Source organism: Scyliorhinus torazame, chromosome 1, assembly GCF_047496885.1.
Source record: "Scyliorhinus torazame isolate Kashiwa2021f chromosome 1, sScyTor2.1, whole genome shotgun sequence".
Classification (NCBI taxonomy): Eukaryota; Metazoa; Chordata; class Chondrichthyes; order Carcharhiniformes; family Scyliorhinidae; genus Scyliorhinus; species Scyliorhinus torazame.
In genome coordinates, this window is record NC_092707.1 from 57,601,987 (window position 1) to 57,629,723 (window position 27,737).

At 42.3% G+C, this 27,737-nt stretch overlaps 1 protein-coding gene and 1 long non-coding RNA gene across 3 annotated transcripts in view; one reads left to right on the plus strand and one right to left on the minus strand.

The window, feature by feature from the left end:
• Positions 1 to 631: 631 nt before the first annotated feature.
• On the minus strand, positions 632 to 8,446 carry LOC140408275 (uncharacterized). The gene is made up of 2 exons (XR_011940076.1): positions 4,115 to 8,446; positions 632 to 2,014 (listed from the first exon to the last, which is right to left on the minus strand). It is a non-coding gene; the product is annotated as an uncharacterized lncRNA (long non-coding RNA).
• setd1ba (SET domain containing 1B, histone lysine methyltransferase a) overlaps positions 8,435 to 27,737 on the plus strand; it is a 255,841-nt gene continuing 236,538 nt past the window's right edge. The window contains exons 1-7 of one of the 2 annotated variants that reach the window (XM_072495222.1): positions 8,435 to 8,659; positions 9,042 to 9,160; positions 9,369 to 9,511; positions 9,723 to 9,821; positions 10,016 to 10,286; positions 10,777 to 10,898; positions 18,970 to 20,178. In XM_072495222.1, coding sequence (XP_072351323.1) covers positions 8,535 to 8,659; positions 9,042 to 9,160; positions 9,369 to 9,511; positions 9,723 to 9,821; positions 10,016 to 10,286; positions 10,777 to 10,898; positions 18,970 to 20,178 — 2,088 coding nt within the window. In that variant the 5' untranslated portion in view covers positions 8,435 to 8,534. The remainder of the gene's footprint in view (positions 8,660 to 9,041; positions 9,161 to 9,368; positions 9,512 to 9,722; positions 9,822 to 10,015; positions 10,287 to 10,776; positions 10,899 to 18,969; positions 20,179 to 27,737) is intronic. The other variant, XM_072495231.1, reaches the window with a different exon arrangement.

Genomic DNA, 27,737 nt, shown 5'->3' on the forward strand with positions numbered 1-27,737 from the left:
ATATGATGCAGCCATGACACACATACCTGTCCTGTCATCCTTGTGTGTTAATTAATTAATTACTTAATAATTTTAGTCATTTTCTTTTCTTCTGTGGATTTTATCTTTTCACAAATTCCTGTACTATTTTAAACCTTGGGACTGGATCAGACCGTAACCACTTATCAGATGCTTTCCAAAGATAGAGTTTCTTTTCCTGCAGTACAATAAGAACCAATTCCTATAGGGTGAAAAAGCAAAAGGAAAGGAACACTCCTTCCCCCTCCTCACCAAACCCCCAGGTGTGCACTCAGTTCCTCAGCAGCCCTTGGTTCAATCACTCCCCCAATGAAGGCTGCTCCTTCAGCGGTCAAAGGCCTAAGCCCAGGAATTCCCTCCCTTCACCACTCCTCCTTTAAGACAACCCTTAAAACCTACATCTTTGATCAAATTTTTGGCCATTTGACCTAACATCTCCTTGTGTGGATCAGTGTCAAATTTTGTTTTCGAATGCTCCTGTGATGTACCTTGGACCCTTCAAATCCTGCTGAATGAGGTGTAACTGGGTGCACTAACTTCATAATTACTTCAAAACACCCTTGCCAGCCCTGAAAAGCTAATTTTATATTTGTGAAATAATTTCCCCACCATGGTCATTTAGAACATATTTTTTTATTTAAGTCTTTATTTTTATTATAGCTTCCACCTTAATGCAGCCATATTTTTTTTTTGCCATCTGAAAATATGAATTAAAATGAAGGATTTTCTTGACTTGCTGCTTGATTGGTTTGGTCACCTACCTGCTTTCTGGCTTCACTGCTGCTGCAGACCAAGACATTCCCTTGCTTGGCATCAGATTTGAACTGCCACCAGGAAAGAAAACATTTCTGCTGCTGCGATTGCTAGACCTTTGCTTGCAGTTTTCTTCAAGGTCAGAGGAAGTGCTCTTGCTTCGCATCTGACCACAAAATCCAGACCCATGTCACTTGCCTTCTTCTATTCACTCTTCCAATGTTCTTCAGCCACAGCTCTATTTTAAACTCTAACTCGGTTTTCTTATATTCATTGCCCCTTTGGTTAGCAACTAAAAAAGAAACTTGTTTGATTACCAGTGTTCGAAAAGGCACTGGAGGTGTGGTATTCGGCTTTGGCCCATGCTACTGCATATATATTTCCAGTTTAATCACAGGAGTGATGAGTTGTGCAATGTCCGCAAGCTTATTTTCATTGTACAATCCTGGATTACAATTTTCTGTGACAGTCTCCAGGGTGTACCAAGTTCCATGCGTTGCAGTTAATGTTCGTAGAGGCCATCTGAGAATTCCCTAATTTTTATAAATAATGTTAGGGGGTGGGGGTAGCATCATCCATCTAAAAAGCATTTAATTTTGGACATGGTCCAGTCACTTAGTTCTTCTCAGCTTTCAAATCCAACAAAGCATCATTGGAACAGACCTGGCTGTGTTCTGAAGAACTTGAAACTACTTTAAAAGACTATACAAAAATAAATTTGAATATCAAAGTCATATCCCACCGTCTGAATTGTACCATATTGGAAGCCTAAACAAATTAAACGTACCAGTTTATATCCAATGGCATTGCATTTAGGTAATGAAGAACAAGTGTAGTCTTCAGGTAAAACGGAGGACAATTGGACCAGGACATGCAGAGTAATTCAGTTCCCATTTAAAGATGGTGAATTTGATTATTTTTAGATTCCCATGGTAAGAATTATACTTTTGCCAAATTTATAGCAGAATGCACCAAATGAAATATGATATCTTGGATTAAATCTTAGAATTATCTTCACTTGCCTAATTCAATTACACCGTACTTGTTTATTTATATGTTACTGACCACTTGTTTTTTTAAAAATTAAGTTGTACAACTAATTATTAACCTCTTTGCTGTTTGAATCTGTTTCTTTCCTCCATTATTCTGCTCCTTGATAATTAGCTTCATGGTTGTATAGATTCTGCCAGTAACTTACCAAAGCAGCATTCTTCATGCAAGGGCTTAAAATCAGGCTATTGAACTGTGGAAAACATCAAAGCAGAGCTTTATTTTGTGTAAATACATGATATTTCATTGGGTTATGACTGGGAATAGAAGGTATTCCTTTTTTCTAGTCCATGCACTTTAGACAATTTTAGTACTCCAACCATTACTACAGCTAGCTCAATAAAAAGCATGGATTGATTCAACATTGAATTCATACCCTTCTTAATCCTTCCATTATTTTATTCCAAATCCTATATCTCATTGGATAAGGAAAATGCTTGGTTTGACTGCCTTCTTCACTCAGATCCCAGAGGCTCTGGGTTGCCTTGTTGTGTCACTGTCAGTTCATATTTTCTGCAATATGGTGAGAATTTTTCTCAAGTGCTGAAAGCTGCAGGGACAAGCTAATGACAGTTGCTGTTTGATGGCCTCCTAAGCAAAATCCAGCCAATTGTATATAAAAATTTCAAGATATATTTATGTAGCAACAGCTCATTATTTAAAAGACACATTATTCTATTCAGAAAAAGTATTTCTCCTTTACTTAATTTAGTCAATAAAGCAATCACAAAATATATACAAATACGTGGCACTTTTCTAGATCAAGGGCAGCATGGTGGCACAGTGATTACCATTGCTGCTCACAGCGTCAGGGACGGGGACTAGATTCTGATCTTGGGCAACTGTGTGTGTCGAGTTTGCACTTTCTCCCCATATCTGGGTTCCTCCAGGTGGTCTGGTTTCCTCCCACAGTCCAAAGATGTGCAGGTCAGGTGGATCATGCCATTCAGCCCATCGTGTCTGCACCGACCCTCTAAAAGAGCACCCTACCTAGGCCTACGCCCCAACCCTATCCCCGGAATCCAACCTAACCTTGGATTGGCCATGTTAAATTGCCCCAAGTATCCAAAGGTTGGTGGGGTTACGGGGATAGGGTGGAGGATTGGGACCAGGTAGGGTGTTCTTCTGAAGGGACAGTGCAGATTCGATGGTCTGAATGGCCTGCTTCTGCACTGTAGGGATTCTAGAATATCATTCTTCATATAAAAATTGCAATGGTTCAATCAAGAATTTTGTTTAGCATTAACATTTTCTAATGCATTTGATGGTATTTCTCACTTCAAAAAGATAGTTCAAATTTCAATTCTTTTTAAAGAAAAGTTAATGAGCCAGAGGTTATTAATAATTGTTCAATTAAGTCAGTGAAAAAGTCACTTTATATTGCAATGTTATGGTGATTTTTATGTAAACAGGTCTGAAGCTCTTCTTGGGAAAATGGTATAATCTTGATGCATTTCAAATTCAAGTAGGAAGTTTTGCTTTTTCCAAAAGCTAAGTTGAATTAAAAGATAGCTATCCAATGGCAGGATTAGATTACTCCAGTGAAAAGCTTAAGATACCAAGATGTTCCCAGTCTAATCATTGGTTTTGCTTAGCCACTTGATCTGAACTAGGCCTGTAGTAGAGGCCCACAATTGCCTCAAAAGTCAGGCAAGGGGGAATTCCTGCTCACTTTCCAGCTGGAATTCTACACGGGTTCCCATTGAGTAAGAACAACATCAGACTCTTGTTCAGACAAGACAATGACTATTGTTGAACATCCCCTGATAATTAAGTTTCACACTGGACAAACGGCCAGCAGTAGAAGTTACCAGAGCCTGTATGTTTCCATAGAATTATACCTTAGCCAGGACTGGACACTTTCAAAAGGAGGGGGATTATGGATTATTCAGTCAGACAAACTACCGTACATAATGGATACATAATAGTTTTCAAAATACCCAATTCTTTTTATCCCCCCCCATTAAGGGGCAATTTAGTGTGGTCAATGACCTACTCTGCACATCTTTGGGTTGTGGGGTTGAGACTCACGCGAACACAGGGAGAATGTACAAACTCCACACAGACAGTGGATGCATAATGCATAATGGATGCATAAACAAGTGTGAAGCAGGATTGCAAATTATTTCAATCCTTTTTTTGCATGCTGCATGATGACATAGCAAGTTGTAACAGCGACATGTACATACAATCCCAACAGCTATCACCATTTGCAACTTCAGTAGATAGAAACTAAAAGTTAAGGTCATGTCATTTGTGAACATTTTGTGACGATTGACTGTGCAACACTAACCTGTTCGGAAGAGGATCTAAAGTATATTCGCAGTTTGTTGGGTGTTGTGTGTTAGGTCATCAACTTAAATCCGACATAGTTATGCACCCGAATAGAATCTGCAATGGATCCAAGATAATGAAGAAAAGCTAAATATTGTGGAATATTATCGCGATGTGTATATATCTGAGCAGTATGCTCAATTTCAAACTACATTTAGACAAAGAAATTAACAGCCACATCAAAAAGGCCAATGCGGAACATGCATCATTATTTTTGAAACCAACATACTGAAATTGAAGAACAGCTTCAAGCATTTATAGTCACTACACCCTTTCCAGTCTGCAAAACATGCACACCTTGCCATGAGCATTTGAAGCAGTTGGAAATATTCTGCATATATATGATCTAATGAAAAATACCTCACAAGGCTAAGTCAACACTGACGTTGCCAACGTAACATTAAAGTAATGGTTGTACAGCCCACATGAGCTGACCATGTTGCCAGCATGTCAGAAGGGCAGCTTTCTGAAACTATTCACCGCCAAATAATTAGGAAAAGAAGGCTACACTAGGGGAAGCATTTCAACAACAATGTTTATTTATACATTTCAGTTGATAGAAAATTGATCCATGAAACCTGGGAAAATTTAACCAACGATTGCAGAATCTGATATGAAATCTGATGCCATACACTTTGAAAGTTCATGTTGACACAAGACTACATCACAGCAGACACAACAGTTGACATTGGGAATGAAACATACATGACTGCTAGTGCCCTTCATTCATTGGTCTATGGAGCAAGTTGCACATTGCTGACTGTGTAACCATAATGACATTTGTATCATAATACTGAGTAAATTGATCTCAGCTGGGATATATCAGTGGTCTCAGCATCCCTGGGATGGGGATGAAGCAGAGTAAAAAATCAAGCACAAACACAACGGTGGAAGTAACACTATCTGGAGGTCCAATACTCTGTCCACAGGTTGCTGTAGCCGATTTTTAATCTTGACAAATACATTTGAACCCAACTATCTCATTTGGTGCTCAAATCCATTTGGGCCAACCAAAATCTACTTGTCTAGATCCACTAAGAACAGATATTGGCAGTGCTCAAATCTGTGAAAACATCTCCTTTCACCTTTCTGTCTCGCACAAACAAATGCAGGCACATTTCAGTTTCACACACTATAGTTCACTTTCACTCTTTTTTCTGTATTTCTGTTTCACACTCTCCACCCTCGCTTCTCTTTCGGTTAATTTCAGTTTCCTGCCTCGTTGCCTCCAACATACCCAAGATTTTTTTTGGGGGGGCGGGCGGCAGAGGGGAAAGAGAAGTATCACCTGGATTTTGTTTTCCCAAAATATGCAGAACTCAGGAAATTGTCAATGTGACTCCTGCCAAATGTTCTTTGGAGTCATCCTAACAATTTCAAGCAGCGATTTCACCAAGGAAGATGAAACAACTGATCTTGAGTATTATCCAATGCCGGAAGCTGAAGAACAAACTTGTGGATATTTGGTGAGAAAATAATTAGCTTCGGTTAACCTATCAACACTCACTGCCCTAATCACATGTGAATAACTGCCAGAGTCTCTGGATGGATTCTTGGCCTGTGTCCATTGCATGGGGCGAGGAGGAACTAAAAAAAAAAGAGGGGGTACAAACTAATCATCCGCTCGAACAAAAAAACTAATTTGGTATGAAAAGATCCAGATAGGAAGCGTTTGTAACACCGGGACTATCTTGTTCGAGTGGCCAGAGTGTCAGGGTCCTAGGAAGTGCATTAATCTATCAGAATTCCCGGGTTCACATTGGTAACCCCCATTTCAGCCAACTACTTAAACTCCTCTAACTGCCTCCTGGAATTGACTGGGCAAGAGAGAGTCACTTGACAATTACACAATGCGCACCAGGATGTACTTTAGCTTCTGGGACACTCGGCCACAGAATCTTGGCTCAGTAATGAACTTTGGACGGCGTTGCAGTGAAATTTGCCGTCCCGATTGATTCAGCTGCCCGAGCGATTACACTGGGGCCAAACAATGGCCTCATTTCAGTCCCCTTCACACGGTGAAAACAGCAATTTCGATGAGTCAGTTCCGCTCGTGATACAACCATTCCAGCAAAAAAAAAGATTCACCTCTCCCCGAAACAACAACTGTAACAATGGAACAATGTGTTTTTGGAAAACGCTGGCTGAATATTTTTGGGAGCAAGCGTTTACTTTCACTGATGGCGACCTTCTTAAAGAAACACGTTTCACTATTCGCATCATGACTGCGGCCTACAATTATTCAGCAGCTTGTTCTCTTCGTATTCGCTCCAACGTCTCAATGATCCCAGTCACCAGCTCCATTTTGTTTGAGCACAAATATCCTTGTACAGTATCTCTCTGCAAAAACACCCTGCGCCTTAGGGCCATTTGAGTAATCCGAAACTATTTCGCCCACAGCTCGAACAACAAGCATTAAATATACAGCAATTAGAGTAAAGTAATCGTTTGCTTGCATCCGCCTGCCCTGAATTGCAGCTCTGTCAAATGGCAAAAACGAGCATTCCCATCAGGAAGAATATCGTCCATTTCAAAAATCGGTTCAGCCCTAATTTCACACTAAATTCAGTTCATATGGGCCACTTATTACAAAATCACTAACGAACGAGCGTATAGAAATTAAAATAGATTTTAAAAAGTTACACCGACACTTGGTACGCCAGGCTCTTGAACGCTCCCCGCAATTTTATAACGTGAATTAAATCCACCTACCTTGTAAACAAAACGAAGTGCATAAAACGAGGAACGTAATGGAAATTAAAAAGGTAATACGGTTTACAGTGAAGAATAACTCAACGGGAGCAATTAAAAACTCCAAATGTATTTTAAATTATTGAAAATGTGTATTATCCACAATAGGAATGCTCCAAACACGGCACTTAGCCGGATTCGGTTTACAGAATAAAAGCGGTACAGACCTTGGTTTTAATCCAGGTTTAAAATGTCACTTACGGCTGTTGTCGGCACACCACCTGCCAGTGATATATTTTGAGACGAAGCACAGAGATAATTTTTCTAAAAATACATCTGCAACTGAAACAGCTTGTATGCCAAAAAGAACGTGAAAAAAAAAAACAAGGACAGTCCTGGGTAGGGAATCAATTTTAATTTGGTGGAGGGGTAAAAAACACAAGGCCCACTTTGAAATATGAAGTTTGGCCATTTCCTCTTGCCGAATCCATCACAAAGCAAAACAGTTCCGATTCAAACCAGAATATTCAGGTTTCATTCTGAAGTGAAACCTATGTAATTACTCAGCTTCTAAATGAAAAGCGACGTCAAAAACTGAAAATTCAGGACATTGCTTTTAATAGATTTCTCAATTATCTTCAGTTTCAGAATCACTGTAATGAGCGATTCGATTGAAGGGTTCGAACACATTAATTTAAATAAACAATTCTGACAGGAATTAACACTATCAAGGACAACGCCCAACTACTACAGTAAAATTAGCAAACCCTCTATCCTTTGTGTAAAATTTGGAAGTCTTAACGAGTTCAGATAAATTATAAAGGCAAATACTTGAGTAAAAATCATCTATGTGTGATTTTGGCGTTCATACTTTTGAAATGCAAAAAAATGAACCTAAAAAAAATTCAGACAAATGCATTTTCAAATTTAAAAATACTGCTACCAAAAAATCCATTTGTATTTTAAAATCATCCTTCAGCAGTTGCATGAAAAGAACACATGGGAAAGGGGGGGGGGGGAAAGAGAAACATTCATTTTTGCTTCATTTTCTTCATAATCAATGTAACTGCAGACAGCGTGGGTATGCCGTGACCTAATTTCGACCCAAAGATTCATTCCGAAATAAAAAATACCCCCCCAAAACAAATAATAATCTTCAGGCTTCAGCAATTGGAGATCAGTGTATCCAAATTCTTCATCAATTCTTCCAATGTGGTCAAAAGAATCTAAATCAGATCCATTTTTAATATGTTTAAAAAAAAGAGAACCCACTGTGAAGAGAGATCTTTCCATTTGGTAACAAAAGGAGAGGGAAGAGGGAGGAAGGAGAGAGGGAGAGGAGAGCCGTCCTCGCTGTTGTTGCTTGCTTGCTTGCTTGCTTGCTCGCTCGCTCGCCGCTGCAGTGCAGACACACAAAGCCCAGTCTGAGCCTCACCTCTCCTCAAGGAGCTTTCACTTCAGCTCGGAGAGAAAAAAAACACACAAGCCTCATGCAATCCCCTCTCCGATTGGCTGCCGTTACCAACCACCTCTAAACAAGCCCCCCCAAAAAAATCGGCCAACCATTCTGAGCACTGGGAGGTTAACGAGTGTGTGACAGACCGGGAGAAAAACCCCAGCTATTGGGGGAGGGAGTTAAAAAAAAATACACACACACAAACAATCAGCGGGGAAGCAGCAATGGCGAAATGGAAGTTAATGCTCAATTGGACTCCTCAAACTTGAACCACCCTATACCCATCTTGTTTGGAGACACAGTTTCACGTTGCGTAAACCTAACATGGATTCCCAGCCCTGATTCAAACATTTTGCTGTAAGTGAAGCCGAAGGCGACAGACATCCACCGAGGAGTGAGAGAGAGAGGGAGAGGGAAGGGAGGAAGGAGGAGGAAATAAATTTAAAACAAAAAAAAAAACCCAGGCCGCCAGCGCTTGCGGCTCCGGCCCGATCCGGGGGTGGGGTGTGTTGAAGGACTCCGGCGCCGCTGGGGCGCTCGGCCGGGCCGGGCTGTGTGAAAAGGCTTGAATGTGGCGGAGGGAATGGAGGACTAGCTGGTGGCCTCGCACAGGCTGGGCGGGTGGATTGTGGGATACATACACTGAGCAAGAGGCACACAATATGTGTTGGCTTGCAAAAAAAAAGGAGGCAGCAGCCGCACAATGTAATCTAATCAACGAAATGTAATTGTTTTCCAGATCACGCCGTTCGCTCTCAAAAAAATCTACACAAAAATCGACGGCAATGTCGTTCAAGGAGCTGAAACCCGGGGAAAGACCGAGGCAGCACGAAGATCATGGCAAGAAACAGAGTTCAAGTGAGTGTCCCCCCCCCCCTCTCTCTCTCTTCTCCCCCCCCTCCCCCGGTCTCTTTTTCTCCCAATAGTCCAGCGAGCTCAACATTCCCCCCCATTGAATGTGCAACCTATTCGTGGAGGAGAGAGAGAGATAGGGCTGAAAAAAATTCAAGTGCTGAGGCATTTGTCAGCTTGGCTTAAAATCTCCCTGTGTTTTCCCCATTTGCAGGTTTGATCAATGGGATGGAGCACAGCCACGCAGGAGGGAGTTCAGCAGAGAGAAAAAGTCACCATTGGCGAAGTTATAAGTTGATTATTGACCCGGCGTTGAAGAAAGGACAGCACAAACTCTACCGCTACGATGGCCAACATGTGAGTGATATTTTGGCAGTGTAGCCATTAATTCCACGTCTGTTGTCTTTATCACAGGATGCTGCCATTGTTACAATGTTGTAAGCGAATAAAGTTACATTGTGGTTCCTGCTTAAGCTGACAGTCCGGTTACACGGGTAACACGCTCGGCAGTTTGCTGAACATTCTTTACACCTTTAAAAATAAATAATATCAGGCGTTTTCATTGCAGAATTCCGGCGTTCCACCGGTTGATAGCGTCAGAGACCCTCGACTTGGACGCATGTGGACCAAAAGCAAAGAATTGGATTTACCTGTTCCAAAATTTAAGGTACAGAAGAAACGTCAGAATACTTTCCCCCACTCTAACTCCTTAATAGCAATGCTTGACAGCAGCAGTGTATTGTTACTCTAGCATTTACCTGGTATCTACAAAACGTAAAAAGTATTGAAGTGTCCAAAATAATATTTGTTGACTAGAGATAGCCAGTTAAGCTTGTTTGAATGTGCTCCTGGTGCCAACAGATCGACGAGCATTACGTGGGACCCGTACCTCCCAAGCAGGTAACGTTTGCAAAGCTGAACGATAACATACGAGAGGGCTTTCTGTTGGACATGTGTAAGAAGTATGGCGAGGTGGAAGAAGTGGAGATTCTTTATAACCCCAAGAACAAGAAGCATCTAGGAATCGCGAAAGTGGTGTTCGCCACAGTGAAGGGAGCCAAGGACACAGTCCAGCACCTCCACAACACTTCTGTCATGGGAAACATCATCCATGTGGAACTGGATACTAAAGGTGCAATAAAGTTATTTATTTTATCAATTGGGTTCACTCCGACTGTGTATCCCTTTAGGATTTAAAGCCATGCTCGTTTCATCCTGAAGGACTGTCGTGTAAATATGTAACATTGACTCATTCTAACACCGTTTCTGAGTCACGTGTACAAATGTAGCTTGTTTAATGTTGCTAGGAAACAGGCAGAGGGACTGCTGTCGTTTTGTAAAAATCCTCTCGACCTGTGTGTGTTGAGAATGCCGGTGTTAGGTGCTAATGAGTGGCCGAGAGCTTTGGGATTCGCGTTGCTACCTTTCAGCCTAAGTTTCCAAAGTCGCGTTGTTTTAAAAAAAAAATCCCACAATCACGTGTAGTTCTGATCAATATGTTGATTCCAGACTGGGGATTGCGCTTGTGTCCAATCGGCCAGTTATTGTGGAGACCTGTGTAATGTTAAGGTTGGGTTTCTACTGTTAAGCTCCGCAGTCACCATCCTCCTGCCATTCTGTAGGTGAACATCGGATGAGGTACTACGAGCTCCTGGTCAGTGGTTACTTTACACCTCAGACTCTTCCTGTCGGTACCGATGCTTTTTTGGACGCCTCTCCCATAATAAACAGCGAATTTGGGCAGGTATGGACGGTTTTGTTGCATATAAAGATGTTGTAGCACTCGATTGACAAGTAGTGCAACGAGCAAATGTGTTTCATTCACTCTTTCCCCCTTCCTTTTGAATACCGGTGGGCAATTCGACCTCCTGACTGTATTGTGGGGTGGTATGAATCTCCGCACCCGCCGAGTTTGCAGTTAAAAAGCTGCTTAGCAGAGGTTGCGCGGCTGTCGAGATCTTTAAAGCGGGACAGCAGATTGACAGCTGGCAAAGGGAGATGTTGCAGGATATCGGAATATGACTACTTGCATTATACATTTACATTTTAAAAGAGCTATACAATTTAGGATGTTGGTTCTGAAATAATTTAGATATCCAGGCCCTGGAAATGATTTCCATAATCTTTCTTAAAAGTGGATAATTGCCAGATTCTTATCAGTTGCAAACAACCTTGCCAATTGTAAATAAAATCAAATTTAAACATTTTTAAGCAACAGGCTCCAGTAGCTTTTTACCATAAGGTGATTTTGTTTCTTATTCCCAGTAGGCTGTTGCATTGAGGTGTTAGAAAAATCACCCATCTCAGTGTCCACACCTTTTGTGGACCCTATATAATGCCTTGGTAAATTGCACCTCCAGCCTCTGATTATTAAATAGTATTGAAATTGCCATGAAGATACCTCTTGTTCCACAGTCAATTAAATTGAGACAATTATCTAATCTTAGTCATTCTGTAAAGCTGTTTGGATACGGTGGTAATTGTGAGACGCTTGCATGATAGCCCAATTTCTGCCTTGTCATAAAGTTGTCTCCTGCTTGGACAGAGATTCACTGTCTCTCTCTGATTTAAAAAAAAAATGTCAAAGCTGCAGGGAGTAAGACCAGGGGGAAAAATACACTTGTGCTTTGACCTGTCCAAAAGTCTAATTAGTGAAAGTAACAGTGTTTTTCACTTGGTGTCAACGAACAGCCACTGCAATATTCTGCCATTCAATTGTCGTTTTACTGTCAACTTTGTAAAATTTGGAGCCATTAAATAACATTAGCACAGTAAAAAAAGATACGTTTCAATTTTTGAAAACAACTTGGCCTTCAATATTTTGGAGCATGTCTCAGTTTCCTCAGGTTGCTTCAACTTATACTTTGCTGATGCTTTACTGGAAATGTATTTATTTATTAAAACATTTATTTTGACTTAAAATTCTGGGACCATTTTAATACATTTCCCAGCCCTTTTGATCTGTCTTATGGGATACACTAGCCACCACCGCATAAGGTTAGCCAGACCCTTTTTGATGTCACTATATTAGCAACTGCTTGGAAGTGTGAGACAGAGGTCTGACATATCATTTCCTTTTCACGTTGCTTCGGACGCCCTTACATAGGCAGATCCCAATGACCAGATGTAAAACCTCAAGTTACTTGTTGTTCTTCTGTTGTGGCCAGTTAATGGAAATCTGCTGTGGGGTATCCTGGCTGCCACCCTGTCTCACTCTGGTGTGCTCCATGTTAGTCCGGCAATGAGTTCGCTCACCACTCTGCCACAGTAACATTTAGGTTGCGTTTTAATTAATTTGAAATGTTGTAGCTTGAGGAAATTGTTGACGATATCAGAAGTTTTAGATGGATGTTACTCAATCTCTGAAGAATTAACAAAAGATTCCGAGTGGTTTTGTGTTTCTACACCAGCGGTATAACATTTTGGACTGCTGCTACTCCAGGATGGTCATGAGAGGCAGTCTAAATCTAAGAAACTGACTCCTCCTATCACACACCTCTCCGAAATCTCATTATTTGTTTTTAGTCAGTGAAATGCTCGTTTGGAGAGCCAGGGCAGGCACAATGGGCCAAATCTCCTGTGCCATAACAATTCTGTGATTCAGTGAATTTTTTTTTAGGTTCTGGTAATAACACTTCCTCTTATCCCACATGTTTATTATTGTAAAAATGGAATATAAGTAAAATCCTATACTGTAAACTATTTGCAGCTCTTCATTGGCGGTTGTAGCTGTGAATAAAGCACAGACAATTTAAGGTTTTGATGTGGGATATATGACTAAAGCGTCAGTGATTCCAATTCACAGTCTTTATCCAAGGTTCCTTATGATCCCAGTATTGCTAAAGTGGAAAAGTTATTTAGTGTGAAAATATAAAATATCTTGTCTTTGTGCCTCCTATAGTTTCAAAGTTATAATCATGTACCATCCAAACGATAGGTGCAGGGTGTTCTTGTTTTAATAGTGTGGATTTAAATAAACACCTGGTTTAATTGAGGTATGCAGACCAAAAAGGTCCCAGGTTTGAACCGTAATATTTGTTGAGTTTACTGACGTCAGACAGATTGGCTCTCGGGGTGTTACGATTGACTCCCAGGGCTGGGAAGTGGAGAAAGAGACACTCTTGATTGCTGTCAAATATCACCCCCTTATTGGATGTATATCTGGATATCACGTGACAAAGAGTAGGTTGGTTATAATAACCATAGTTTAATAAACTACCAATAATCATGGTCTGTCTCATGCATGTGTACATACTGATACCGTTGAGCGGATGGAAATGATAGAACTTCACCTCAGTCCGAGTGCTGGCCTTTAGGAAACATGAAAAGGTGCAACAAGGTGTTTAGAATAAAATCAATAGAAATTCAGTCAGTGTATGCTATGTAAGTTTGCTACTTCATTTCATTATGCATTTTGTCACCTTTGTGCATCAAGTTTAATTCAATCAAGCAGCTTTAATTCCGATTTCATGAACCATTTAAAATTAACTATATGAATATACGTTTCTCATCTTAGAGCAGTTCTGTTGAAAACTGCTTTTAAGGACAACTGAGGCAAGCACTGTTAATTTCCCTTGTACAGGGGAAGCACGGTGGCGCAGTGGGTTAGCCCTGTTGCCTCACGGTGCCGAGGTCCCAGGTTCGATCCCGGCTCTGGGATTGAGTTTGCACATTCTCCCCGTGTTTGCGTGGGTTTCACCCCCACAACCCAAAGATGTGCAAGGTAAGTGGATTGAACACGCTAAATTGCCCCTTTAATTGGGAAAAAAAAATGAATTGGGTACACTAAATTTTTTTTAAAAAGAATTTCCCTTGTACAGTAATGTACAGTTGAATATTTGTAACAATCTTGTTAAAAAGATCTTTGAATGTTTAATGTGTAAATTCACACCATCAGGATACTAATTATTAGGATATAGATGTATTTTACCTGTGCAGGCAAAATGTTGTTTTTAAAGTATTACCAGTATTTGAGTGCAAGTAATGGTAAAAATATTCCAGTGGGTGTTTGTTGTAATTTTTTAAAAGCCAGATCAGTAAAGTGTGTGGCCAAAATAAATTGTCTCATTTAACTATTCTAGAGTAACACATCTCCTCATCTTAATTAAATTTAAAACATTTTGTTTTGTTCCTTTTTTCAAATAATAATCCTGTTTAGTTGCCCACTAACTCTAGGCAAGCAGATTGCTTACTGCTAGTACCTTGCCAGTGTTAACCTTATGGAGAAACATAGGACATATTGTGCAGATAACAGCAGGATACAAGTGTGATATTATTCAAATATTACTTGGAGATTTTAGAACAAAAAACCCATAATGTATAAGTTAAAACAGAAGTGTTTGTCTTGGCCTATGAATATGCAAGAGCATCAATTAATAGAATATTTAAACAGCCTTTAAGAAAAACTTGAGATAGTTAACAGAGATTCAATCAACATGCATAGAGATTTTTAAATTGCAGTCCCTAAAATGTGATACTGCCCCTTTAAGGAGAGCTCTGTTCCAGCCATGCTTTCATTACTAACACATCTACAAAGCAACCGTTCCCAAATATATATGTATTTCTAATTACTAAATTGCAACCTAAATTTGAGGTTTGTAATCGGTGTGAATTTCCAGTACCATAGTTGTTCCTACATTGCTGAAGCTACAACACCATGATCCAAACTCATTATCTCTACCACCTGGAAGGACAAGGGCAGCAGAAGCAGGGAACATCGTGACCTGCAAGTTTCCCTCCAAGACCCATACCATCTTGACTTGGAACTACTTGTATTATCACTGCTCATTCCCTGGAGCTGAGTCAAAATCCTGGAACCCTTCCCTAAAAGCACTGCGGGTGTACATACACCACATGGACTGCAGCGGTTCCAAGGCAAGTAGGAGCATAGAAACATAGGAGCAGAAGAAGGCCATTCAGCCCTTCGAGCCTGCTCACCCATTCAATAAGATCAAGCCTCATCTGATTCTGGTCTCAAATCAACATTCCTGTCTGTCGCCCATAACCCTTGACTCCCTTGTCTATTAAAAATCTGCCTAACTCAGGCCTTGAATAAATTCAATGATGCAGCTTCTACTGCTTTCTGGGCAAGATAATTTCACAGACTAACAACCTTCTGAGAGAACAATTTTCTCCTTGTCTTCATCCAAAAGGGAGATCTCTTTATTCTTAAACTGTGTCCCCTAATTCGATTCTCACCCACAAGTTGAAACATCCTCTATGTATCCACTCTGTCAAGTCCCCTCAGGATCTCGTATGTTTCAATAAGATCACCTCTCATTCTTTTAAACTCCAATGTGTTTCGGTGCAACCTATTGACCATTAGGGATGGGAAATAATTTTTAAAAATAAATTTAGAGTACCCAATTCATTTTTTCCAATTGAGGGGCAATTTAGCGTGGCCAATCCACCTATCCTGCACATCTTTGTGTTGTGGGGGCGAAACCCATGCAAACACGGGAAAAATGTGCAAACTCCACACGGACAGTGACCCAGAGCCGGGATTGAACCAGGGACCTCGGTGCCATGAGACAGGAGTGCTAACCACTGCGCCACAAGGGATGGGAAATAAATTCTGGCCTGGCCTTGTCAACGATGTCCAAGTCACATGAAAGGATAAAAAAATCATTTTTTTAAATCCCGAAAGACTCAGTTTGTGTGTGCTTTATCTAGCTTTAGTCTGATTGGTATAGAGTAGGAGGGTCATCTGTTTTACTTGGAAGGTAGTAGGAAAATTATTAGTGGCTGAACTGGGAGCAGGAATAGGCCACTTGAGCCTGCTCCGCCATTCAATAAGATCACAGCTGATCTGATTGTAACCTCAACCCCACAATCCTGTCTACTCCCAATGCTCCTTCTTAATCAAGAATCTTATTCAGCTCTGCCTTAATATTCAAAGATTCTGCTTCTATTGCCTTTTGAGGAAGAGTTCCAAAAACTCGACCCTCCGAGAGAAAAACATCTCCCTTTTAAATGAGTGACCCCCCTTATTTTTTAACAGTGACCCCTAGTTCTAGATTCTCTAACAAGAGGAAACATCCTCCCTCATCCACCCTGCCAATACCCCTGTCAATGTTTCGATCAAGTTGCCTCTTACTCTTCTAAATTGTAGTGGATACAAACCTAACCTCTCCAACCTTTCCTCATAAGACAACCTACCCATTCCAGATATTAGTCTAGTAAACCTTCTCTGAACTGCTTTTTACCAGCTATTGGGTGATGGGAGAAGAGCGTTGCGACGACCCCAGTTCAGCTGCCGAGAATGTTTCCCACAGAGGCAAACAGCCGATTTGCAAATCAAGTTCCCAATTTTGCGTGATAGTACAGGACTCCTGGTATTTTGCTGATGGTGGGGTGGCCTTTCCACCATGTGATGACCACCAACTTCATGGAGGTGGCCTTCCTACGGCAGCACAGAGGAATATTAGAGCGAGCATATTGGCTGAAATGCCCCACCCGGGAGGCGTTTCCCTTCTGCCTTGCAGGGTCGAATGCTCTTCACCTCCTAAATTTAAATTTTTACATACCTTACCAAGGATGCCTTCATTTTGAGGCACCCTCAGGATCTCTGTCTGTTTCAGTTGCGTCCACCTCTTCTGGCGGTGTTGCTGAGGCGTCAGAGCTGTTAGCCCACTGATTGGGCCAGCAGCACTAGGAACCGCCCGCTGTCTTTAATGGTGTCATGCGCCTGCAGGTGGCCAATTAGGAAACTGCATGAGGTAAAATCACCAACCGGGCCTGCTGCTGGCAAGTGCACGCTCGAGACCCCTTTATGACCCAAAGTTGGGTTCCTGAAGTCTGCAGTAAAATTAAACTCTTTTGTCTATATGATTGGAGACACGATGAAGACTAATTGTAATACCTTCCGTGATCACATAGCTTAGTCCATACTCGGTATTCACTGAAAATTTAACGAAACGCCCCTAGAATGAGAAAGTGATGCTGCTACTCCAGCAAGTATCAGTAAAAAAGGGAAGGAAACAAAGATGATGGGAAGGTATTTAAAATCTAAATGAGCAATTTCGAAGTTGACTAGTTTCATTCTTGCTATGAAGGACTTGATTTTCAGGGACGTATCAAAAGAATAGTTCACTTCCTGCTTAATTGTTCATTGAATAGGCAGTCTTCTGACATTGATGGTTTTGAGTGCTTATTTCTATTATTAACAAATCTGTGAAACAATAATCAATATTTTTGAAGAATTGACCTGCATAATTTGGGCAGGTAGATGAATAATCCGAGCCCAAACTTGTCAACTAACGAGCTGGATTAATTATTCAGTGAATGTAATGAGGTGCATAGACAAGTTTGGATCTTTAATATCAATTAGCAAATATTCATTTCTGGGGGGTTTGCTTTAAAGGGAGCTGAAGTAGCATTTTAAAATATATTTTCCAGCCAATTTATTTTTAAATCAAGCGTAAATTTTTTTTAGTTTAAAGTACCCAATTATTTTTTTTTTCAATTAAGGGGCAATTTAGCTGCACATCCTTGGGTTGTGGGGGTGAGACCCACGCAAACACGGGGAGAATGTCTGTGTGGAGTTTGCACACAGGGCTGGGATAGAACTTGGATCTTCAGTGCCGTGAGGCAGCAGTGCTAACCACTGCCACTGTGCCACCCTTAAATAAAGCTAACTTTTAGCATTATTATACAGCAACATGATTTAACATTTTTCTTTAAAATTGAATAATGCAATCATTCATGTTTCAATTTCAAGAAATATGCTGCGGAATTTTTGTAGAAATTGAATTTAGCTGATCTTTTTAAACTGCAATTTACCTTTCTGACTGGGTTATGCTCAAATATAAAAATACTGGGGGGAAAAAAGTTGTTCAAATTTGGTTCTGCAATTCCATTCGCACCACCCCATTAATTTCCTTTTTAAGTCATGCAATTGTTATTGGACTAATTTATATATTGACCATCTAATTACAAAGTTGGCAAACAGCATAGCACACTTTGTTCATATTGTTTCAAAACAAACATTTGAAAGTATACTTTCACACACAATGTCGTGGTTAAACATGAGTTTGTGTTTGTGACTTCCTGCATTTTTAGTCTCTAATATCAGCTGGGTTAATTTGGAGAGAGGAGATTGGACAGCGGGGAAGCCAAATGCTGAAGAGAAAAACGAATGGGTCTTTCAGCTTGTTTCATGTCCATGATAATGTCCAGCAGCACAGCTGTAAATAATGTAAACCTAGGCAATGCGCATGCAACAGTGGGCTGCAAATGTGGCAGAAATGATGAAAAGAATCAATGGGAAACTTAAGTATTTCAAGCCAGTCACAATAAAGCTGCACATTAGTGCATACTACAGGGTGAAAAGATGGGTCTTTGGATCTATCTGCTTTGTTTTGCCCCTGTTTACCTGAGGTACACACTGAACATCAGGTCAATCCACCCACAAGAACAGGGCATCAGAAGATCTGCCAATACAAGAAGCTGTGCATCTTCTAAGGGCCAGCTGTGAACTGGTTGCAGCCAAGGCCTGGGAACCAGCCTGCATGATGGTGATAAGGCTGATTAACTGATTCAGCTAATTTCACAGCAGGGCCACAATCCTAATTACAGATTGAATTTGGGGGAGGATATAAATGAATACTTGTGAGTTTTTTCCCCCCCTCTGTTGTAAGATTAGTTGATTTAATCAAGCTTACTTCTGTTCCAGCATTAAATAGTATTAAGAATTCACTGTTTGAAAACTACTGAATAGTACAGAAAATCAGATTGTGTGTATGTGTGTGTGTGTCTATAGATTTTAATTTTGGCTAAAACTATTGTCCTTTTTCCCTTTCAATCCTTTGCCCCAGGTGAATGATCCACTGAAATGTAGAGCTGGTGAAAATTACCTATCCATGGGACCATCTGTAACCCCAAATAGTAGTACCCCATTTTCCCACGATACTGCTTATTCCAGTTGTCTCCAGGATACACCAAATTCCTATGGCCAGTATACTCCGCAGTCCTCCCAAGGCACGCCACATACACCAAGGATGGGAACTCCCTACTCGCAAGATTCCAGCTATTCCAGTCGACAGAGCACACCAGCTTATTCTTACTCGCAAGAATCTGGGTACAAATCCAGACGACCTGAATCTAATTATCAAGATTCCTTCAGGAGATTGGGGCACCATTATTCACATAACACCGGATCGTACAGAGCTACTGAGCTACCTGTTAATGCTTACAAGTCAGCTCGCTCAGAGAGCGGGTCATATTCGCATAACCCTTCAGTAAGCCAATCTGGGATAAGCTACCAGTCAGCCTTTTCTCCATACCAAAATGTGCATTCTGCCCAACCACTGTATTCTCGAACTCTGGATCAACAACCTGGTCAGACATCCAAAGATCATGATTACAGAAGGCCTGTGCCACCAACTGAAACCTTTGGGCATAATAATTCCAACTTGGACACTGTGCCTGTAAAGGAGAAGGCAGAAGATACAGTTTCTTTGGAGAGTAATGTCTCAAATGATAAAACACCTGTTTCCGTTAGCAAATCTCCTGAAAGGGTTGCGACTCCTGAGGCTCTAACATCTGAAACGCCAAGTAGTTCAACACAACCAAACAGTTTAGACTCCCGTATTGAGATGTTGTTGAAGGAGCAGCGGACAAAGCTTCCTTTCTTTGACCAAGAATCTGATGTTGATGTTAAAATGGAACCCAGTCCCATATCATCATCTTCCTCCCAGCTTTCCCCGTTACCACTTCCTGGATCAAATACTCACTTGCTTCAGCGAGGTCCTACTCCATCGTCCCGTCCTTCAAGCACAGGCCTAGAGGATGTTAGTCCAACTCCTCTACCAGATTCAGATGACGAGGATCCTATTTTTGAAACCGCTCAACAGAATCCAAGCTCAAGGTCAGCATCAGAGGCCAGCATGACACCTGTTGATCAGTCTAGTCAGATGAGCAGATTTTCTACATCTTCCGATGGTAGGACTCCTGCATCTAAAGCAGAGAGCTGTGAAGCAAGCAAGGAAGCAGCTGAACCTGCACCTCCTGATACACTGGAAGAAGTAAGTGAAATTGCTTTAATATCTAAAGTTTGCGTTGTAATTTAGAAGCATTTTGTGACTGAATGGAAACAACATAATCTCACAAGATTCCTGAGAGTTATTTACAGATGCAGGATACCTTTTTTTTTTTGCTGGATGAGTGGTTGCAATTAAATTCTAATTGTGAGCTAGCAGTCAATTCACATCTCCTTTTTCAGACGTAGATGGGGATTATTTTTCTCTAAAATGGTTTAGTCTGTGAAATGTCCTTCCCCAGTGGAGGCTGGGTCTTTGAATTTATTCAAGGCTGAGTTATATAGATTTTTGACAGGCAAGGGTTATGGGAGGGCAGGTAGCAAAGTGGAGTGGAGACCAGACATGATCTTATCGAATGGCAGAGCAGGCTCAAAGGGCCAGATGACCTAGAACATATTTATAGTCACCATACTTTTGATTTAATTTTCTGTTTCCTTTGTTGGTTTTCTAATGTTCTCTAATAGAAAAGGTTTTAGTCAACCACAATGTATACTTACATAGTGTCTTTAACATAATGAGATGTCCCAGGGCACTTCACAGGAGCATTGTAAAATAAAATATGACACTGAGTCACAAAAAGAGATATTACCAGATTATCAAAACCTTGGTCAAAAAGGTAGGTTTAAAGAAGCATTTTAAAGGAGGAATTAGGTAGAGAGGTGGAGTTGTGTAGGGAGGGCATTTCAGTGCTAGGGCACTTGGCAACTAATGACATAGCCAACAATGATGGAGTAATTAAACTCAGGCATTCTCAAGAGGCGAGGATTAGAGGAATACATGTAGGGATTTGAAAACAAGGTTGAGAATTTTAAAGTGAAGGCGTTGCTTGATTAGGAACCAGTGTAGATCAGCGAACGCCGAGTTGATAGGTGAATTTGTCCTGGTGTAAGTTGACTCAGGGAGCAGAGTTTTGGATGACTAAAGTCTAGAGGTAATGCGGGCACAAATTAATTTTTTTGGTTTCTAATAATGTTCTCGTAGAAATGGTCATAACGGTATCCTAATTCCTGGTCAAATATTGTGCAGCAATCCTGACCCTGCTTTTCAATGGGTCCTGTGTGTGGGAATGTAGGCCTTTAGTTAATAAATTGCTGCTGTTCAACCTGAGGCCAAGACATGTGAGAGACGCAAATAAGAGCATATATTGCGAACACTTAGACCAATATAATGGATCTGTAGTTTTGGAAAGTGTGTATAAAGAATGCCCACTTTCTGAATTTACTAAAGAATAACATAGCACAGTTCAGTGAAAATCGTTCAACTCAATTTTATAATTAACCAGCAGATAGCTTCTTCACAGGACATAATACCGTTCGAATCATCATAGAACCATACGGCATAGCAGGAGGCCATTCGGCCCATTGTGCTTGTGCCTACTCAGATCGTTCAGGTTGGGTATGGGAGATGGGATGTTGACCGTACCAGACAAGGTGAATAGGGCATTGAGGCGTTTTACGAAGATTTGGTAACGGGCGGGTTGCTCCTGGAGACAATGATGCAGGCACCCATTTCGCTTCTTTTAAAGAAAGCTAAGTATCCAGTGGAGTGTGGGTCATACTGGCCAATCTCTTTACTGGATGCAAAGTAAAGCTCCCTCTACACTGTCCCCATCAAACACATCAAAGGTTTTGGCTAAAGTGTTAGCACTCAGGTTGGAGGAGTGTCTCCCTCAGGTTGTTGGGGAGGATCAAACAGGGCTCATAAAGAGTAGGCGGTTACCTTCTAATGTGCGGCGCCAGTGAATGTGAATTTGACCTTGTCGGAAGAGGGGGGAACAGCAGGTTATTGTGGCGTTGGGTGCAGAGAAGGTCTTTGATCGGGCAGAGTGGAGTTATTTGTTCGTGGTGTTGGAGCGATTTGGGATAGGGCCCAAGTTTGTTGTGGGTTAAGCTACTATATAAGGAACCCAAGGCCAGCGTCTGTACAAATAATGTGAGCTTGAAGTATTTCCAGCTGCACAAGGGAACGAGGCAGGGGTGCCCCATGTCCCCTCTCCTGTTCGGGTTGTCGGTTGAGCCTTTGGTCATTGCTTTGAGGAATTCGGATAAGTGGAGGGGGTTATTGATTTCAATAATAATCTTTATTAGTGTCACAAGTAGGCTTACATTAACACTGCAGTGAAGTTACTGTGAAAATTCCCTGGGGGGGGTAGGGGTGGTTGTGGAGCATAGGGTGTCCTGTGTGCTGATGATCTGTTATTGTACATTGCGGATCCAGTCCCCACAATGGGGAACATAATGGCCCTGTTAAGCGGTTTGGGGCTTTTTCTGGATAAAAGCTAAATTTGGAGAAAAGTGAGTGTTTTGTGGTTACTCCGCCAGGGAAGGGAGCTAATCTGGGGGGTGCTGCCATTCCGTCTAACGGGCATTCACTTCAGGTACTTTGGGGTGCAGGTGGCTCGGGAGTGGGCCTGGCTTTGCAAATTGAACTTTACGAGTCTGATGAGTAGGGTTAAGGCTGATCTACAGAGGTGTGGGATAGCCTCCCTCCAGTCCGAGTTCAATCTGTGAAGATGAACATTTTGTCACGGTTTTTGTTTTTATTCCAATGTTTATCTGTTTTACCAAAATAGTTTTTTGCTGGGGTGGTGAGATTGATCTCGTCCTTCATATGGGTGGGCAAGGTAGCCAGGATTTGAACAACAGCTCTGCAGAGGGACCAGCAGTCGGGGAGTTGCTGAGCCTGATATATTACTATTGGGTGGACAATGCGTAGAAGGTGTTGGGCTGGTGCGTGGACCAGGATGCGGTTTGGGTGACGTTTTCTCCAGGGAGACACTCTGGTAATCCAGTGGTGATCCCTATGCTGAAGATATAGAACATAGAACGATACAGCGCAGTACAGGCCCTTCGGCCCACGATGTTGCACCGAAACAAAAGCCATCTAACCTACACTATGCCATTATCATCCATATGTTTATCCAATAAACTTTTAAATGCCCTCAATGTTAGCGAGTTCACTACTGTAGCAGGTAGGGCATTCCACGGCCTCACTACTCTTTGCGTAAAGAACCTACCTCTGACCTCTGTCCTATATCTATTACCCCTCAGTTTAAAGTTATGTCCCCTCGTGCCAGCTATATCCATCCGCGGGAGAAGGCTCTCACTGTCCACCCTATCCAACCCCCTGATCATTTTGTATGCCTCTATTAAGTCTCCTCTTAACCTTCTTCTCTCCAACGAAAACAACCTCCAGTCCATCAGCCTTTCCTCATAAGATTTTCCCTCCATACCAGGCAACATCCTGGTAAATCTCCTCTGCACCCGCTCCAAAGCCTCCACGTCCTTCCTATAATGCGGTGACCAGAACTGTACGCAATACTCCAAATGCGGCCGTACCAGAGTTCTGTACAGCTGCAACATGACCTCCTGACTCCGGAACTCAATCCCTCTACCAATAAAGGCCAACACTCCATAGGCCTTCTTCACAACCCTATCAACCTGGGTGGCAACTTTCAGGGATCTATGTACATGGACACCTAGATCCCTCTGCTCATTCACACTTCCAAGAACTTTACCATTAGCCAAATATTCCGCATTCCTGTTATTCCTTCCAAAGTGAATCACCTCACACTTCTCTACATTAAACTCCATTTGCCACCTCTCAGCCCAGCTCTGCAGCTTATCTATATCCCTCTGTAACCTGCTACATCCTTCCACACTATCGACAACACCACCGACTTTATTGTCGTCTGCAAATTTACTCACCCACCATTCTGCGCCTTCCTCTAGGTCATTGATAAAAATGACAAACAGCAACGGCCCCAGAACAGATCCTTGTGGTACTCCACTTGTAACTGAACTCCATTCTGAACATTTCCCATCAACCACCACCCTCTGTCTTCTTTCAGCTAGCCAATTTCTGATCCACATCTCTAAATCACCCTCAATCCCCAGCCTCCGTATTTTCTGCAATAGCCTACCGTGGGGAACCTTATCAAACGCTGTGCTGAAATCCATATACACCACATCAACTGCTCTACCCTCGTCTACCTGTTCAGTCACCTTCTCAAAGAATATGGAGACAGTTTTGGCAGAACTTTAAATTAGGAGCGGTGTCGAATTTGGCGACGATTTGTGCTAACCATATAATAATTAATCTTTATTAATGTCACAAGTAGGCTTACATTAACACTGCAATGAAATATCCTAGTCGCCACACTCGGGCGCCTGTTTGGGTACACAGAGGGAGAATTCAAAATGTCCAATTCACCTAACAAGCACGTCTTTCGACACTTGTGGGAGGAAACCGGAGCACCCGGAGGAAACCCACGCAGACACACTGAGAATGTGCAGAATCCACACAGACAGTGACCCAAGCCGGGAATCGAACCCGGGTCCCTGGCGTTGTGAAGCAACAGTGTTAGTAGATTAGATGCCAGTTTTAGAGGCTGGGAGGACAAGGGGATGGAAGGAATGATGGATTTGTTTCTGGAGGGGCGATTCGTGAGTTTAGAGGAGCTGTCAGAGAGGGTTGGGCTCTCGCAGACAGAATAATTTTAGGTATCTGCAGGTTCAGGACTTTACGAGGAAGATCTTCCCATTTTTCCGGTAGTGCCACCATCATTGCTGTTGGAAAGGGGTCTGTCGCTCGTGGGGACGAAGGACGGGAGTTCTTCAGGAATTTATGTGAATTGTCCCGTTATTTAAGCAAGGTAGCAAGGATAACCCGTGTAATTATAGGCCAGTGAGCTTGATCTCGGTGATAGTGAAATTGTTGGAAAAGATTCTCAGAGATAGGATCTATGCACATTTGGAAGCAAATGGTCTTATTAGTAACAGACAGCATGGCTTTGTACGAGGGAGGTCATGTCTCGCTAATTTAATTGAGTTTTTTGAAGAGGTGTCAAAAATGATTGGCGAGGGAAGGGCTGTGGATATCATCTAAATGGACTTTAGTAAAGCATTTGACAAGGTCCCTCATGGCTGGTGCAAAAGATTAAATCACACGGGGTCAGGGTTGAATTAGCTAGATGGATTCCGAACTTGCTTGGCCACAGAACAGAGGGTAGCAGCGGAAGAGTGTTTTTCCGAATGGCGGTCTGTAACTAATGGTGTTCCGCAGGGATCAGCACTGGGACCTCTGCTCTTTGTAATATATATAAATGACTTGCGGGCAGCACGGTGGCGCAGTGGTTAGCATTGCTGCCTCGCGGCGCCGAGGTCCTAGGTTCGCTCCTGGCTCTGGGTCACTGTCCGTGTGGAGTTTGCACATTCTCCCCTTGTTTACGTGGGTTTCACCCCCACAACCCAAAGATGTGCAGGGTAGGTGGAGTGGCCACGCTAAATTGCCCCTTAATTGGAAAAAATGAATTGGGTACTCTAAATTTACAAAAAATAAATAAAATAAAGGACTTGGAAGAAAACTTAGCTGGTCTGGTGAGCAAGTTTACAGAAGGGCAGCATGGTAGCATTGTGGTTAGCACAATTGCTTCACAGCTCCAGGGTCCCAGGTTTGATTCCCGGCTTGGGTCACTGACTGTGCGGAGTCTGCACGTTCTCCCCGTGTCTGCGTGGGTTTCCTCCGGGTGCTCCGGTTTCCTCCCACAGTCCAAAGATGTGCAGGTTAGGTGGATTGGCCATGCTAAATTGCCCTTAGTGTCCCAAATTGCCCTTAGTGTTGGGTGGGGTTACTGGGATGTGGGGATAGGGTGGAGGTGTGGGCTTGGGTAGGGTGCTCTTTCAAAGAGCTGGGGCAGACTTGATGGGCCGAATGGCCTCCTTCTGCACTGTAAATTCTATGATACTAAGATTGCAGGAGATGTGGATAGTGATGAAGATTGTCAGAGAATACAGCAGGATATAGATAGGCTGCAAAATTGGGCAGAGAAATGGCAGACGGAATTTAACCCGGATAAATGTGAGGTGATGCATTTTGGTAGATCTAATTCAGGTGGGAGCTATAATGTAAATGGCAGAACCATCAGGAGCGTAGAGACACAAAGACCTGGGCATACAGGTCTACAGTTCCTTAAAAGTGGCAGCACAGGTGGAAATGGTGGTAAAGAAAGCATATGGCATGCTTGCCTTCATCGGACGGGATGTAGAGTATAAAAGCTCAAAAATTATTTTACAGTTATATAGAACGTCGGTTAGGCCACATTTGGAATACTGTGTCCAATTCTGGTCACCGCACTACCAGAAGGACGTGGAGGCTTTGGAAAGAGTGCAGAAAATGTTTACCAGAATGTTGCCTGGTAAAGAGGGTATTAGAGATTGAATAAACTGTAATTGTTCTCCCGAGAGAGATGGAGGCTGAGGGGCGACCTGATAGAAGTTTATAAAATCATGAGGGGTATAGATAGGGTGAACAGTTGGAGGCTTTTTCCCAGGGCGGAAATGACAATTACAAGGGGACACAAGTTCAAGGTGAGGGGGGAAAGGTTCAGTGGCGATGTGTGGGGGAATGTTTTTTTACACAGAGGGTGGTGGTCTGGAATGCACTGCCAAGTGAGGTGGTTGAGGCAGATACGTTAGCGACCTTTGAGACTTATCTGGATAGGCACATGAACAGATGGGGTATAGAAGGATATAAGTGCTTCGTCTAGATAGGACATGTGATCGGCGCAGGTTTGGAGGGCCGAAGGGCCTGTTCTTGTGCTATACTGTTCTTTGTTCTTTATCCCTGGCAGAGGATACTGCACAGGGGCTGGTTTAGCACAGGGCTAAATCGCTGGCTTTGAAAGCAGACCAAGGCAGGCCAGCAGCACGGTTCAATTCCCGTACCAGCCTCCCCGAACAGGCGCCGGAATGTGGCGACTAGGGACTTTTCACAATAACTTCATTTGAAGCCTTCTTGTGACAATAAGCGATTTTCATTTCATCCCTGGAGGGGATTAAGGCCAAGTGGGAGGAGGAGTTTGGGGCGGAGTTGAAAGAAGGGGTCTGGTATGAGGCTCTGTGAAGGGAGAACGCTACTTCGTCATGTGCAAGACTTGGGTTTATATAGTTAATGATGGTACACCTGGAGCTTTTAACAAGGTTAAGATGAGTTGGCTATTTGTGGGAGTGGAGGATAAGTGTGAATGTTGTGGGAAGGGCCGGCAAACCATGTACACATGTTCTGGTTGTGTCCTGAGCTTAAGATTTTGGGTTTCCTCCTTCAGCACCATGTCGGCGATTCTACAAATTGAATTGGAGCCCAGTCCCTTGGGGCCATATTTGGGGTATCAGACGTGCTGGAACTGCAGTAGGGGGAGGATGTATTAGCCTTCGCTTCGCTTATTGCTCTCGAGCGGGTTCTGTAGAATTGGTGGTCAGCTTCTCCACCCAATGCCTCCGTGTGGCTGAGGATCTTATTTCCGCATCTTGAAAAAATTAAGTACACCATCAGGGGTGCAATTAAGGGATTCTACAAAAGTTGGCAGCCGTTTATTTTATACTGTTGGGGGGTAGGGTTTGGGGGGGGGGCAGGGGCAAGGGTGGGTGTTAACTTTCTTGGATTGTTTTCTTGTTTTGTACTTGTCAAAAAAATGTTCAAGAGAAATATTTTTTTAAAATGCTCCTGCCAACTCTTTGAAAGCATAGTTCAATTAGTCATACTCC